Source organism: Hydra vulgaris, chromosome 05, assembly GCF_038396675.1.
Source record: "Hydra vulgaris chromosome 05, alternate assembly HydraT2T_AEP".
Lineage (NCBI taxonomy): Eukaryota > Metazoa > Cnidaria > Hydrozoa > Anthoathecata > Hydridae > Hydra > Hydra vulgaris.
Genome location: NC_088924.1, coordinates 34,221,472 through 34,237,225, shown reverse-complemented (window position 1 = coordinate 34,237,225; position 15,754 = coordinate 34,221,472). Strand labels below are relative to the sequence as shown.

Here is a 15,754-nt window from a genome sequence, read left to right as displayed (position 1 = left end):
TTTGATTCTCTCAGAACAAACAGCAGCTTAACATGTGATACACAGTCATGGAACTTAACATATTTTAAAGATAAACTTGTTAAACAAGAGGGGAAAAAAATTAAATCTTTTTAAGAGAAAAAAAATCAATTCAGACTCTTTTCAAAAATTATTTAAAGCGATTATCACAAACGAAAAAAAAAAATTATTCAAAAGATTCACTAATCTATTTTGCTATCAAAATGAAACCAGGAAAAATCTAGAAAGAACATTATTGCTGAATAATATCGACAATAAAACTGCCACTTAGGTGGCAGAATATAAAATTTTAAAGGAACCTGAAAAAAACTTCTAATTAGAACAACATAAAATAATATACATTTTTTAGTTGAGTTTTCTATTGCAAGTAACAACCTGTTTTCGGGTACAAAGAGTGTGTTTGCTAGCATGCTTAAAAAATTTGAAAGGTGACTCGAAGCAAAATTTCAGTTTATGTTTTTGCTGAGTAAGAGAATTACAAAATGTAGTATTATTCGAATAACTATTATTAAGAGTTTGATTGCACCCAGCAAATGCATTTTGCTATGTGTATGGACAATATATAAAGAGAAAAGCAATACACATTAAGTGCTTGCACATTTTACAGCATGCTATAAATAAAAAAGCAGCTCACTTATTTGGTAATGCTTTATGTTATAAAATTTCAATGATTTTGATCTTATACCATTTAAGGAGTTGCAACTGACAAAATCTCCTTCAATTTTCAAAAAAAAACCAATTGTTTACCAGAACTTATAAAATAACTTTAATATTATAGGAGTTTAATATTATAGGAGTTTAATATTATAGGAGTATTATTATAGGAGTTCATACAGGAACTATGACAATTATAAAATTTTATTTTTAACTCATGTAAAAATTTTATTTTTAAAAATAATTTTTTTAGTGCAACAAAGTTTTAAAACAAAAACATTTAACAAAAACCCTCTTTGACCAAATAATTAGATTTAAGAAAAAGATAGTACAACAGGGCAAGAAGAGTTATAATAAATAATCCTTTCTAACATAAAAATAATTTTTTTGCCTTGATGGCCCAGATTAATGGAACTATTATTTATGTAAAGAACCAGTAGTACAGCTATGGCACCAGATAGATAGGTGGTGTTTCATCATGGCATTTGTTTAAAAAAATGAAGGGTAAAGGCTACCTTCTATTTGTTAATGAACTTTTACAACATGAAGAATTTGTCATTGTTTGTAAAAATTATTATTTCCAGCAAAACAATTTTCATACAGATATCAGTCATAATAGAGAAGGATTATAACTGTGAAGTTAAAAGTATGACATAGCTTGATATAGTTTTATATATGAAAACTTTCTTTGGTTTTAGATTCCAATAATGAATTTTTGGTCAGCCCAATAATAAGCTTCTGACACACAGACTCAAGCAGTAAAACTAGTAACAAATCACAGAAAGTGTCACTATATATTTTCTAACTTCAATATGGGCTGTGCTTCTACAATAATATGACTGGTCTACTCGAGGCTATAGGATTCATCTGCAACCTGAGTGAATAGAACCAATTCTAAGTTTATTCAGGAGCCTCAAAGCTGTGCTTTTTCATAGAGGAAATAACTACACCTTACTCCCTATGACTCATTCTGTTTATTCTGAAGAGTACAACTGTCAAAATGCAAAGTGTTTTGAAATACAACGACTATAAATGGGAGGTCATGAAAGAGAGGTGATTAATGACTTTAAAATGACATCATTTCTGATGAACTATTAAGTCCTAAAAAACTGAATAAACTGAACAGAAAAGTCATAAATCTAAAAAACTAGTATCCAAAACTGTCACAGTTATGGAAATGATGTTGATGTATGATTAGGTTATGATACAGTGTATTAACTATGACTATGAATAACTCGGCCAAAAAAAAAATTCGCTTTATTTAAATTGAAATTATCAACTTGAAAAAATATTTACTGAGAAAAAAAAGTAAACATGGAAAAAATTATAATTAGAAAACTTAAGCAAGTCTTAAGCATTGAAAATGTAGATTTTATGTAAATTTTCAAATACATAATAAACACCATTGTTTTTTTTAACTGGCACATTATCTAGTAATAAAACAAAAACTAAATTTAAAAAATCACCTCAACAGAGCGTTCACACACAGGAACAAGACTAAAATAAATAGAATATTTAGTATTTTCATGCTGTTTTTAGATCTATATTAAAATTTAAATAAGAATTCATAAACCATTTGGAAACTAATTATGTCACTCACTAACACTTACGCTGAAAATGAGACCAAAGGCTTAAACAGATACGTATACAGTTTTTGACTGAACGATTTTATTTTAGTTTTAAAATCCTGAACCATTTGCATTGCTTTAATCAGGTCTGCCACATTTATATTGCCACCTAAACGAAGAATATTTGTAACAACTTTTTTTGTAAACTTTAAAAAGAAAATTAAAATTAAAAAGGTATAAACAAATTAAGCATTATTTTTAAAATTACTAATTATTTTGCTGAAAAAGTTTGGGAATTAAACAAACCATTGGAACGCAAGTTAATTTTAAGTGATGTTTTTAAATGACCATTAATGGAATCCCAAGATGCATTAGAAGAAAATGTCCAAGAAACTAAATTCCCCCATGCTTCTTCTAGATGGATACAAAGCTTTGTCTGTTGATTGACAAACTCATTCTAAAAATAAATGATAGATCTATATACTTTATGTGGCAGTGGCGCAAAGCACTTTTTTTTTGTGCAAGTCTTAAAACTTTATTAAATTTTGCTCAAGGGTTCTTTTGCTATATGGGTTCATGCTCCAGTCTTATAACATAATAACAAAAAAAATGAAATTGTAAGCCACATTAGTATTATTAAAAGACACCTAAATACCAATATTGCACAATTTTAGGAATATATTGAAGTAATTATTAATTGGTATAAGTTATAATAAATGATATATATTTTTTACAAATGATGTAATTATTAATTGGTAGTATAAGAAGTATAAAAGTAAAAGAATACTTTTATCTTGATTTAAAAAATTTTTTATTTGATGCACAGTCTAGAAGATTAATATAGTTAAAAAAGCTCATTTTTCTTTTTCCCCTTTTTTAAAACTTTTTAAAACTTTTTGAACCACAAAACATAACATGTAAGGGTTGTTCCGGGTAACTTGTGCCCACAAAATTTTGAGGAAAAATAATAAATTGAAATTCCTAGATCCTGGGAAATTTTTTCCAGGATCCCAGGATTTTTTTTCCAGTATCCATGGATTTTAATAACAAATTGTTAACTATGATGAGGTGGAAGTAGCTGAAAGTTTAGCAAAAAGTCTTAAGCCAATTGTTTAAGGTTTTGAAATGATTTGTAAAAGGGAAGCAACATTATTAACAGCGGATGACACATTAAAATTTATTGTTACAAAACTTGATGCTCATGCTATTTAGCAAATAATATTAGGAATGGTCTATTAACTATTAACAGTTGAACCGATATGTCAAATAAGGAAAGCAATCTTATTGGTTTATTAAGGTTTTTAGATAATCTACAGTCTTTAAAAAGTGATATGTATTATTACTTATTTTGCTTCCCATTTAAAACAGAGAAGAAAGATATAGTTATTGAATTAACTGAGAGACTTTTCCCCATATTTGAAAATATACCAAAAGTACAAGATAAAATTCATAATAATGATAACCTCAACAATATTATGATTAATGATAAGCTTAACAATAATAATGTCAGTTTAGAAAATTCATCGAAATCTATGGCTGAAATGTTAAAACAGTTTAGTTTATAATTTATAAGTTTAAAACAGTTTAGTATTAATAGTAAAAAAAAAAAGACAATTTTGTAGTTAATTGCAATAAATCAATTTGTTTAATCAATTTGTTTGAAGCAACTAATAAAAGATCACATAATTCAGATATGCATTTATAATGCATTTTTAATTACTCGACCATCCAATGTTGAAGTTGAAAGAGTGTTTAGTTCAATAGGTTTTTTTTTTACAAAACTTAGAACTAGATTATCAGACAGCCATCTGGATGCACTGGTTTTTCTAAAAGTTCACTTTACATCACATAAATAGTTTTAAAATTAGGTTAAAAAAAAATAAATTTTATTTGTTTGTATTTTATTTAAATGTACATTCCCAGGTTTTTCCGGAAACACTATGAATAATTCCCACTATCCCTAATAAAAAGAGCTAAAAAACATAAATTTTTACAAACAGTCAAAAATACTTTGCAAACATAAAAAAACAAGCTAAAGCACAGAACTACCAAGAACAAAGTGGATTTCAATCTTTGTGCTTAAAACTCACAAAGCAAATGCTCTAACACTACCACAGTTACCATTAATGTCAAAAAAACTTGCAGCGCAATTAAAACAATTGGAAAAGACTTTCAAAGTTGTTAAAAAAAAAAGACATTTGCTTATTTTGTAAAGATGTTTAGAAAATGTTTTTTTCTAAACATCTTTACAAAAAAATTAATTTTATATATATTACAAAATATATATGAAATTAATTTTTCTAAAAAAATTAATTTCATATATATTACATGTGATAAGCATTTCAAAGTAATCATTTTAGCTTGCTATGACTTAATTGTGTTGAAATCTTAGAATATTAGGGTAATTCTAATATATTAAACTATATTTTATGTATTACATCTCTAAAGCTATATGTATACCATATATACTGTATACCATATAGCTATGCAATAGTTGTTCACACAAAACACACACACTCACTCACACACACATATATTTACTTATTGGGTTATCATTTCCTGGAAGAACTATACACGTTTAAAAAAACAAGTGCATTTAAACTTTCTGTAAACGCAATACATACACACACACACACACAAACACACACACGCACACATTTTTTAGATCTATTTGTACAAGTTACTAATTTTGTAATAAGATTAAACTTGTAAAACAATAAAAGTACTTTTTTTATGTATATAAAAGTAATAAAAATAAGAAAGAGTACATACCCTTAAGGCTTTAAATATTTTTATCTCGCAGTTTTTAACATCAAATGATGCAAGTTCAGACTTCTAAAAAATATTTGTTATGCATCAGTTATTTTAATCAATTATATAACAAAATATAATTTACACCTTTTTTCAAATAGAACAAATTTTTTGAGCAATAAAAAAAAACAAAAAATAAGTATTTGAACTTTACAAAACTAAAAATATAGTTTGTATAAAGTGTTTAAAATACTTTTTAAAAACACTTTATACAAACAAAAAATTATTAAATTTTGACTTGCATATTTCAAACTTTATTTTGAGTACAAATGGGTCCAAAATCAGTGTCAGAAAGCATCAGCTTGAAACTTTTGCATCAAATCATGTTTTTAAATTTTATGTGCAAAAAACAGCGAAAACCTGAAAGTTGACAAGGGACATCATCAACAAGCCCTGTTTTTAGGAGATCATCAAAGCACCATGACAAAACTAGCTCACTACCATGACAAAACTAGCTCACTACCATGACAAAACTAGCTCACTACCATGACAAAACTAGCTCACTACCATGACAAAACTAGCTCACTACCATGACAAAACTAGCTCACTACCATGACAAAACAAATAAATAAATCTTTAGCTTAGCAATTAAAAGCAAAAATATTTAAGCAATCCTTTTTTAATTAAAATATCAGCATAGAAGTTCTTAAAAAAATGTTAGCAAAATTGATATTGGGTCTTACAATGCGATAAAAAAACCTATCCTCACAACCATAGATTATTCTAAAAGATTAAGGTAGTAAACTAAAAAGAAAGTACCTATGTTAAAATAATTTGCAACTGAGAAATATTAAACTCCATTTACAAGCAAATGGACAAAGCTGTGAAAGCTCAGCAGGCATATGAGGATGTTTATCCAACAAAGTTCTTGATATATGGTACTGTGATAATTAAAAAATTAAAATTAAAGATTAAGTTGCCTACACAACTGTAGTGGCCCTTTCTATAACCTTGGGGAGGCAAAGTTATGAAAAAAAGTAGGTGAGCTGTATAACTGCCAAATCAACTAACATACCTATAAAAACACACTTAAACCATGTATTATTATATCACTAAGTTTATTGTATGACAGAACCAAACAATACGAAATATAAAGAAAAAAAATAGTAAAAATACCATCAAACATATAACACAAAAAAATTAATAAAGACATGGTACACAACTTAATATTAACTAAGATAAAACATGGTATGCAGCTTAACAGCAATTGAGATTTTCTATCAAAATTAGAAACATCGACTTTAATTTGCCTAAAAGATGTAAAGTTAATGATTATAAAAACAGACCCTTCACTTGCATTAGGGTGTTAGCCAGAAAAAAATCTTATACAGCGTTTTTGGTTATATTGGGAATTTAGGTCAGCTGGCGAATAATGAAAGCAAAAAAAAAAAGCCCTAGCATTCTGACATTAAAAAAGTTTAAGGCAAGTCATGGCTAGTGCCTACAGTTTCAAGTATTTAAATGCCTAAGTATTTTAAAACTAAAAGTTTTAAAATACTCTAAAAAAAATTTTGAACTTTTTTACTTTGATATTGGTATTTTTATTCATCTAATTTTAATCATTATATTATTTTTATGTGTAAATTTTAAATAAACTTGTAGTGTTTTAAAATTTAATATAATATTTAAAGCTTTAAAATTTCTTTTTGTAAAATTAAACTTTTGCATTTGTAAATAAAATAAAATAAAATTCTTAAAAATTATGTAAATTTAATTATCCTTATTTATGTTTTACCCATATATAATACATTTTGTTGCAAGTTTCATTTTTAATTTTTTCGCCGTTGTTATTTTTGGTGTATTTAACCAGCAAATTTAGTTTACCAAAAGTATTTTTAATTCCCTGAATAAAAAAACATAAATAACTTATTTAAAGGTACATTATTTAGTACAGTAAAAATATAAATAAAGATTTTTTGAATAATAAAAATAAATTAAACAAAAAAAAAATTATTAAACGTATTGAAAATACGTTTAATAATTTTTTTTGAGAGTAACACTTAACACTTCTGATTCTGATATAGGTTGTTGCTGCTTTTTTAAATGATCTTTTAAAACTATAGATATTTTAAACAATTGAGAATTCTGCGTTATACACGGTGCCATCAGGCTGGCTAAAACCCTGTGTATATTATGCAAAGGCAAAAATTTAGCTTGGACAAAAAATCACCTCTGAAGGTGTTTTTTGAATTTCTTCAACTGGTCTGTCAAAGTCTAAATAATTCCTCCTGAATAGAGCTTGCTACAATATTTACATTATACGGTATATAAAACATATTTACAATATGTAAATAAAAATAATATGCTTAAAACTTACTACAATACTCAGATGGAAAGCAGCTGCCACAAAATCATTAGATTGAACATTCTTACTCAAAGATAATTCTTTGTGACACTAAAAATAAAATATTGTTTTTAAATGAATTTTATTTCTTTAAGCATAATATGTATATACACATGCTTGTAATAATAGAGATTATTCACAAAATTTTCAGAAGCTTAGGGTCATAATTCACAGTTTTAATTTTTTAACAATTGTTTTTTTTTAAATTAATTCAATTTAAATATGAATCTTTAGTCATTTAGCTTCTTTTAAGTACACACACACTTTGTTTTATTTTTCTGTTTTGATTAATATAAAAATGATACAGAATAAAAATAATTTATAAATTATTTATAAATATTATTAAAATTAGTCTCTCAGCACTTTTTATACATATGGCATATATATTTACATATATATGCAATAGCAATATATATTTACACATATATTGCTATTCTATTTGGATAGCATTACATACAAACATCTGTAAGTGTAAACATCTTTAACATTAGATGAGTTTGCAGGCAGTATTTATAATGATTGTTTATAATATATGAATAATATGAGAAAACTTTAAAATTTAATTTTAACAATTAGAAGTCTTTTTTGCTACATATTTTTTTTGTCTATAATTATATACGGCAAGATTGAAATATATGAAAAATGTATTATGCTAAAAGATTTATTTGAACCCTTGCAAATGAATATGATGACAGCGCACTAAACCATTGAGCAATCTAAGATATTTATTTTTGTGAAAATCAAACCATTTTATAAACCTCTTATAAGCTCTATGTATGTGGAAAAAGTTAATTTCTTTTGCTCTTAAAGAATTTTTTTTAAATGAATAATTTTTTTACTGTTTACTAAAAAATATTGAAGTAAAAATGAAATAAGTATAGAAATGACTGGTGTGGAACAGATACGCATAGAAATGGTCAGTTTGGTTAAGAACCGTATATATATAATATATATTATATACACACACACACACACACACATATATATACTCAGGCCTTGTTTTAAATAAAAAATGCTTAATGCATTAGCTTAACGTGATATTTGACATCATAAAATTCTATTTATTTTTTAAATACATTAACTTTTTTTAATTACTGCAATAATATTAACTACCGCAAAACAAGTTAAATGTTATTTAACAACTTTTTTATTATTACTATAAAGGAATGTTTATTTTATTTTTTTTTTAATATTAAATAACTAAACTTAATATTGCAATTTTAAAAATGTTTGGTATTAACAAATTTCTTTATTCGACATTTGCATAAATGAATTCAAACATGTTAAACTTTTGAGTTTTTAAATGATTATTTCTTAAATTTTTAATTGCGGTTTCACAACTACAAATGATATTTTATTTTTCAAAAATTAGAGAATAACAAATAAAAAAATTAAGTTAATTTATTTACTTTTATTAGCTTATTATTTTATCATTAAAATTACATCGCTGAATATATCGTTTATTAAAAAATAATCGCTGAGATTATTAACTTGTTTTAAAATAACTTGTGATAAAAAAAAAGGTTAATTTAAGTTTTGTGCAAACTTTTGATGCAGTTGTTTATTTAAATTTTATTTTGAGTAAAAAAAATTGTTCAGGAAGGAAAACCGAAAAAACAATTGCGATAAAAATGAGCCGATTTTTTTTAGGAACAGATAAAATTTTAAAATTAAACAATATCTAGTGATATTCTTTAATAGATTTGACAGTTAAGTTAAACCCAAGCATTAACTTTAATAAAATTAAATCTATTTTTTAGATCAAAATTAAATTATGTTTTTTAAATCAAAATTAAAATATATATTTTTTATCAGAATAAAATTATATACTACTAGTTTTAAATTGAATCATATATTTTTAACTAGTTTAAAATTAAATTTTTAACTAATTTTAAATTAAATCATATATTTTTTATCAGAACTAAACTATATTTTTATGACCTTTGCTTCAAGCTTAAAAAATCAATCATTACAATAAAATAAAAATAAACTTAATTTTATTTGAGTTTTTATATATATATATATATATATATATATATATATATATATATATATATATATATATATATATATATATATATATATATATATATATATATATATATATATATATATATATATATAGGTGTATATATATATATATATATATATATATATATATATATATATATATATATATATATATATATATATTTATATATATATATATATTTATATATATATATATATATATATATATATATATATATATATATATATATATATATATATATATATAATATATTTATATATATATATATATACTAAACCTAGTCACCATTTACAGGAACATGTTTGTTTTTGTTTTTACTTTTTTTATACTATTTTTATCATATTTCTTTATCTTTTTAAATTTTATTTCTATTTTTATTTATACATATTTAAATTTATCATTTTATTATAAAAAATATTTTTTATATTTATTTTTGTTATTTTTATTTATTACATATTATATTACCATTTTATTTTCATCTATTTACAAAAATGATTAATTATAGTAATATAACCATATTTAAACCTTGCCGTAACCCTAACCAAGGTTTAAGCCCTAAAAAGGTTTGAGTCCTAAAAAGGTTTAAGCCTGATGTTGATGCTGACCTTAACCAAACCCTCAGTCAATGTAGCAGCACTCACTTGCAAATCAAGCTATTTGATAGTTGATGTATGTACTTTTTTGCTCACTATAAAAGTTGCTTACAGGGGCTTTTTTTACAAAAAAATGATGCTTACAGGGACAAAAAGTTAATGGGTACACAAAAATGTCCCCAATAATGCTAATGCCCCTGTAAATATTCTTTTTTTTTTTATAATCTGTGTATATATATATATACATTTTTTTTTTGTTAATTTACCTCCCCAAGGCCCAGTAGGCCACTACAGACAAGGAGGCTATTTAATTGTGGTTATAACCCTCTCACAACTCTATAACTCCAAAACACGAACCTTGACGATTAAGGCGGCTGTGCGGAAAAACAAGTTGAGCACGGTACTACCAGGGACGTGGCGGGGATCGAACTCAGTACCTCTCGCTTATGAAGCGAGCACTCTACTACTAGACAACTACCGCATACATACATATATATACATACATATATATACATATATATATATACATATATATATATGTACATATATATATATATATAAATATATATATATATATATATATATATATATATATATATATTATATATATATACATATTATATATATACATATTATATATACATATTATATATATACATATTATATATACATATTATATATATATATATATATATATATATATATATATATATATATATATATATATATATATATATATATATGTATGTATATATATATATATATATATATATATATATATATATATATATATATATATATTAAAGTATATAAAAGGATAGTGTGTAATGGACTTACAAAGACCTATATTTTTACCAGTCAGGTCAGGTTAAAGTTTTAATACTACATGATGCAAAAACAGATAAATATATTACCTTACAAAGAACCTGAAGAAGGTTTGTAACAACTTCAATGGTATTGTACTCCTGCAATAATTCTTTATGTTTAAAAGATGCCAAATCAGCAGTAATAATTTCATTCTAAATTGCAAATCATTTTTTATTTAAATTTTATTTAAGATTTTGGTAAACTAGATTTTTTAATAGTGGTTGTATCACTATCGGTTGTTTTTTCATTAACTTGAAACTTTTCATTACGATGAAAACTTTTTTAAGTTGAAAAACATTTCATTTGTAAAAAACTTATAAAACTGCATTTAAAATTTGAAAATAAATTTAAAAAGTTTGTGAATTACATAGATGTAAATACATATATAAACATCATTATTTAGTCAATGTATAAAAACCAGTCAAAAGTTTTTAGTTAATCTTATAATTTACTAATTAATAAAATAAAATAAAATACCTGAAACTTGAGTTTAAGATCGTCAATGTCTTTTAATAGAGGTCGCATTACCCGTAACAAATCTTGCTGTGTTTTACTTGGAAATACATCCCTATATTCTTTGTGAATAACCTGGTATATTGTTGCCTAAAATGGTGACCAAAAATTCTTGTGAAAAATCTTTGTAAAATATTAAAATATCCTTAAAGCCTAAATTATTTTCTTCGTTATTAAATATTTCTTGTTCTTTAAAAAAATTTTATACTGTAATTTCATAAACATACAAGTACATGGTCCATTTTCACTTTTAACTGCATGCGCAAACCTTTTTCATTTTGCTTAATCACATTATATAAGTGAAAAACTAGTAAAAAATTTGTAAAAGTCTTAGATAAAGACATATATTTAAAAATTGTATACTTATATAGTTCTTACATAACAGTGTAACTAGATAGTCTGTAGTTAGAGTTTAATTGTTCATTTTTGTGTACAGGAAGAGTAGACTTATTTTCTCAACTTTTTTATTTAAGTGTTGCAATCAAGTAACACTATATAAATTTGTTGAAAACAATCTAAGATTAAATAAATTTATATCAAATTTATGGTCTATCTTTGGTCAACTGTGTCAGAGTATAAATAAATTTAAAATATTATTTCAAAGGACAAGTTTATCATTTTTTAATAAAAAAAGATTTAAAATATAAAAATAAAGTTTAATAAAAAAGGTGCTGATTTGTTTGATTAAATTAAAAAATAAATAAAACAGATAAAATCTCAAAAAAAAAATTGTTGATTCATTTCATAGGTGAAAAAAGTAATAATAAAAATAAAATAAAAACTTTATCTCAGTAAAATAAAAACTTTATCTCAGTAAAATAAAAACTTTATCTCAGTAAAATAAAAACTTTATCTCAGTAAAATAAAAACTTTATCTCAGTAAAATAAAAACTTTATCTCAGTAAAATAAAAACTTTATCTCAGTAAAATAAAAACTTTATCTCAGTAAAATAAAAACTTTATCTCAGTAAAATAAAAACTTTATCTCAGTAAATCACAATTAAAATCAATCAACATTTCAACAAATCAATCAACTATTATTAAAAATTCCCAAATTTGACAATGCATTAGACAGCTTTACTAAGTTTAAAGATCACCAAATATTTAAAAACAATTTTTATTTAGAACCAAAATGTAAAACACTTCGACGACCTTAAAATCTTTTAAATAAAAAAAATACAAAGCAGTATTTATACCATTTTCATTACTTCTTAGGCATTAAAACTTAATACAAAATATAAACAAAACCGATTTTCTCAACCAATTACTAATTAATTTTTTTTTAATACTTGAATTATCAAAAAAAAATTATAACAATAGATTCTGTTAAGTTTGAAACTAATTAAAACATAATAAAACCCAATCTGTAAAAATTTTAAACTTTATGCATTTTTATTTTGAAAGTAAGAAAAAAACTAATTGTATACTTTTATAAGTTTCTCTATAAAGAAATGAAATATCATAATAGCTTATAATATCCTATGAGGATAACTTCAATACCTTTATATGCTCAGCCTTTTGTGATACAGCTTTAATTTCTTCAACAAGACCCATGCTTAGATGATGTGAACAAAAATTTATGTACAATATTTATTTACAGCTATAAATAAAATTTGTTTACTTTTATCAACTTTATAAATATGTTAAAAAGATTTTCTTTAATATAATGATCAATGAAATATAATTGAATCAAAAAAAAAAATTAAAAGACAAACTTTATTTAAATTTATTTCAACTTTCTTTTTTGATTTTGAAGCTTTACACTCAAGTTACTAAAGATATTTTAGAAACAACAATATTGGGAACAAAACATTATATTGGAACAGCAATAATGGAAAAAAAATTTTTATTTTTGTTCCCATTATTGCTAAGAAACCCACCACCCCCCAGGAAATACTGCATTTTGCACAGCAATCTTATATATATCAAGGTAATTGTTACAAATTCGTAGGCTTGAGAAGAGGATAAACCAACAAATATTCATACACAAAAATAGTGACCACCTTAAATATCATATATAAATTATCCATTATATCCAATCAAACTATGGAAAACATTGATATAAATTATTGATGAGTATAATCAAACTATGGGAAACATCTTGGAGGTGGAGGTGAAAAATTAGTTCTGTTAAAATAATTTGTCTTTTTGTTGTTGTTTTTTTTAATAATTTTTTTAATTTTAGAAAACTGTTTTAAAATTAAATACCAGTTGTGACAACTTTACTTTTAATTTAACATTAAAGTGTTATTATTTATTTCAAAAAAATAAAAACATAAAAATAGAGTAATAGTGGGCTAAAAATAACAATGTAGCAATCTGTTTTTATCCATTTAAAATCCTTTTTATATATATATATTCACCTACTTTTATCGTAAATAATTTATTGTAAATCAAATATGCAAAGGTTATAACATTTAAAAAAGTTCAAGATTGCAGAACAAAATTTAAAATGACTATGTTAACTATTTTTCTTGTTATGTTAATAAAATAAAACTCTTTTTTTAAGTTCTTCACTTCCTTACTTTCACACACTTAAAGGTTTGAATGAGTAATAACAGTGATTGCAAGTAATATTAATTTATTTTCCAAATTAAATTTATTGTTATAAAGGCTTTTATTGCAGTATGGTAAAAAATAATTTACACACTATGATATCAATAACTAAACTATTTTTGATAATGAAATAATTTAAAAACTAAATTATTTTTAATAATGAACACCAGTTAAAAACAGTAAAAAACAGAGTTCATAAAAAAAAGGTTTGAAGAACATAAGCTTAAAAAACTTTAAAAATAATAAACAGTTTCAGAACTAATAAAAATCCAGGACTTATCAGGATTGGTGGGAACCCATTTTAATACAAAGGTGAAGAAAAAAAAATTTTTATAAATATTATTTAAAAACATATTGGTGGAGTTAATAACAATAGACTAGTTATTTACACTAAGCAATAATATTTATGCATGTATAACAATATTTATAAAATATTTATATTCTATATATTTGTAATACTATTTATTGAAATGAGACTTCCATAAATGATCAAATTCTTATTAATTTCACTAGTTAGATATTTGCTCTGATATTTTGACATTTTAGATAGATATATTGGTTGGATAAATTTTATTTAGAGTAAGATAAAGAAATGTTTGAAAAAGTTCAACTAAGATTTTAACCAAAAATTAAAAAAAGGAGAAGGATAAAGTTAGGATAAAGTTTAAGATAAGAACTAAGATAAGGAATTGACAGATAAGTATAAAGTTTTATCATTACTGGGATCTCCTTATCAAGCTTATTGTTAGATATGTCTAATAGCAATAGCAAGCAATAGGCTTCATGAGGGGATCTTATACAAACTTACATTTATACATTTGAGATGTAGCTATCAAACTTATCATTATGAATATATTTAATGATAAGGAGATTTATTACAATGCACAGTGGTCTGAAAAACTTGATTTTTGGCCAAAATTAAAATTTTGATGTTTTTATACTAAATCGATAACGCTGAATCCAAATCTGAAAACAGTTTTTGTTGTTCAGATATTGCATAAGCCACCCATTTCAGAAAAAATTTTATACAAATATATATATACATATAAATACATATTTAAATTTAATATGCATATATATATATATATATTTAAACTTAAGTATATATACATATATATATGTATATATATATATGTATATATATTTAAATTTAAATATATATATGCATATTAAATATGTATTTATATGTATATATATATATATATATATATATATATATATATATATATATATATATATATATATATATATATATATATATATATGTATATATATATATATATATACATATATATATATATATATATATATATATATATATATACATATATACTATAAAATTTGTTTATACTACAAAATTTGTATACTATAAAATTTGTTTATACAGCAAAATTTGTATACTATAAAATTTGTTTAAGAAAAAAATCTTTACATATGTGCATATAGTTTCAAATTTATACACAAATGAAAAAAATGCTGTTTTTTTGCAAGAAATTATTTATTGATATTTAATCGCTCTTGGATACAGTTATTGACTTTTCTTTCAAGAAAAAATATGAAACCTATATATTTTTGAATAGCCTGAATGGAACCTATATATTTTTGAATAGCCTGGAATGTTGTGTTTAAAAATAATAATAATAATAATAACAAAAATTAGAGATTTTTTTTATTTTTATTGTGGCCAAAAATCAAGTTTTTTAGACCACTGTGCAATGGTTAGAATAAAAGAAAATAAAAGAGAAAAAAAAAGTTAGGGGAAAAATAATGGATATGAATGGATATGAATGGGATATAT

The 15,754-nt window shown here is 23.5% G+C and overlaps 1 protein-coding gene across 1 annotated transcript in view; it reads right to left on the bottom strand.

Annotated features, from left to right (window-relative positions):
- LOC100213469 (centromere/kinetochore protein zw10 homolog) overlaps window positions 1-13,002 on the bottom strand; it is a 65,645-nt gene extending 52,643 nt beyond the window's left edge. Inside the window, exons 1-8 of the mRNA XM_065797984.1 lie at window positions 12,901-13,002; window positions 11,365-11,490; window positions 10,935-11,039; window positions 7,369-7,446; window positions 5,013-5,075; window positions 2,547-2,697; window positions 2,283-2,409; window positions 2,139-2,169 (exon numbers count right to left, since the gene is read on the bottom strand). Of these exons, the coding sequence (XP_065654056.1) occupies window positions 2,139-2,169; window positions 2,283-2,409; window positions 2,547-2,697; window positions 5,013-5,075; window positions 7,369-7,446; window positions 10,935-11,039; window positions 11,365-11,490; window positions 12,901-12,954 (735 nt within the window). The 5' untranslated portion in view covers window positions 12,955-13,002. The remainder of the gene's footprint in view (window positions 1-2,138; window positions 2,170-2,282; window positions 2,410-2,546; window positions 2,698-5,012; window positions 5,076-7,368; window positions 7,447-10,934; window positions 11,040-11,364; window positions 11,491-12,900) is intronic.
- Window positions 13,003-15,754: the final 2,752 nt, after the last annotated feature.